Source organism: Arachis stenosperma, chromosome 9 (genome assembly GCF_014773155.1).
Source record: "Arachis stenosperma cultivar V10309 chromosome 9, arast.V10309.gnm1.PFL2, whole genome shotgun sequence".
NCBI lineage: Eukaryota > Viridiplantae > Streptophyta > Magnoliopsida > Fabales > Fabaceae > Arachis > Arachis stenosperma.
The window spans coordinates 127,695,400-127,696,968 of record NC_080385.1 but is presented as its reverse complement, the minus strand read 5'-3'; the positions used below and the strand labels follow the sequence as shown (position 1 = coordinate 127,696,968).

The 1,569-nt window shown below is 27.8% G+C and overlaps 1 protein-coding gene across 1 annotated transcript; it reads right to left on the bottom strand.

Moving 5' to 3' along the window:
- On the bottom strand, window positions 1-713 carry LOC130949920 (serine/threonine-protein phosphatase 7 long form homolog). The gene is made up of 4 exons (XM_057878517.1): window positions 708-713; window positions 234-655; window positions 109-187; window positions 1-54 (listed from the first exon to the last, which is right to left on the bottom strand). The coding sequence occupies exons 1-4, from the start codon at window positions 711-713 to the stop codon at window positions 1-3; spliced, it is 561 nt and encodes a 186-aa protein (XP_057734500.1).
- Between the last annotated feature and the right edge of the window lie 856 nt (window positions 714-1,569).

Genomic DNA, 1,569 nt, shown 5'->3' with positions numbered 1-1,569 from the left:
TTATCCCCAAACAGTATCGTCCCAATCAGCAACATAATTTGACACCTCACATACCTAGTAATTAATGACAATCTAGTATTATAACATATCTGTAGCATTATATAATACGATGGTTAATACATTAATATTCAAATATCTAATGTAGCATATTAGCCTATTATGAGACAACATTACATAGTCCACATGACTAATACATTAATAAGTTCAGCAACATAATATGACACATCACATACCTTTGTATACTGATTTCATCATTCAATTTTAAATTCTCTTTTAGATTCCGGAGCCATGTCAGTTTTATGCAGCTTGATCTACAGTCCTCTCTACGAGGTGCAACCCCAAATTGAAGCAGACACTCCGCCTCCATGGCTTCAAAACTACTCATTGTCATTCCTGTGATTGGAAGACCATCTGTGGGAAGACCAAGTAGTAGAGACACATCTTCAAGAGTCACAGAACATTCACCAATGGGAAGGTGAAACGTATGTGTGTCTGGGTGCCAACGTTCGATTAGAGCATTTACCAATGCTTTCTGACACTGAACTATCCCAATCTGAGACACATGATAGAACCCAGTAATTCGTAAATGCTCCTCCACCCTATCGTTGTACCGATCCGGAGGAACTGGGTGGTTACATGTCAACATTCTTAATTTCTACAAAAAAATAACAAATTACTAGTCATATAATTAACAGTTACTAACTTACCATCATCAATCATTTCACCATATCCTTATATAACTAATTCTTTTAACTTCTAAAATTATTTAATTAATCCTTAAAATTATTCATAATTACAAATAAAATTCATGATCCATACATTTATTTTTAATGAATATTCTCAACAATATTACAATAATTTAAATATTATCTAATACTAATTACTCATTTGTTAAACACATTTTTTCCTCAGTATTAAAAATTATTCACAATCAGTATATGCCATCATGAACAATTCTACAAAATTAACATTCATATTCTAAAAACTATAAACATTGTCATAAAGGAAAAAGATAGCATGGCTTAATTAAAATAATCCTATTAATCATTGAACATTAACATTTTCTCACTCACAATAACAATAACAATAATAGGTTCACATTTAAATTCTTCTATAACATTTTCTCACTCACAATAACATTTAATTTAATTGCGTTATATTTATTTTAAATATTAATTATAATACAAAATATTAAAAAATCCCAAACAAGAAATTCCATCCTCTATTAAACTAGATACCTAACAGTCATCCGTTTACATTTTAAAATGTAACAACCAACAAAATAATAATAATTATATTACTAACAATATTTACCACTAAAATTAATTATAAAAATCTTAAAAATTTAAAAATGTCATATAAATACGGGAGAATACTAACAATCAGCATTTTATTTATATATCTAATTTGCACTTCTAATAATAATAACAATAAGAAGTAAATAGTTTACCATATAAATATTAAAAAATTCCACAAAAAATTAACATCCTCTATTAAACTAAAAACCTAACAATAGCAACACTCATCTGTTTACATTTTAAATTTACCATCTAACAAAATCTTAACAAT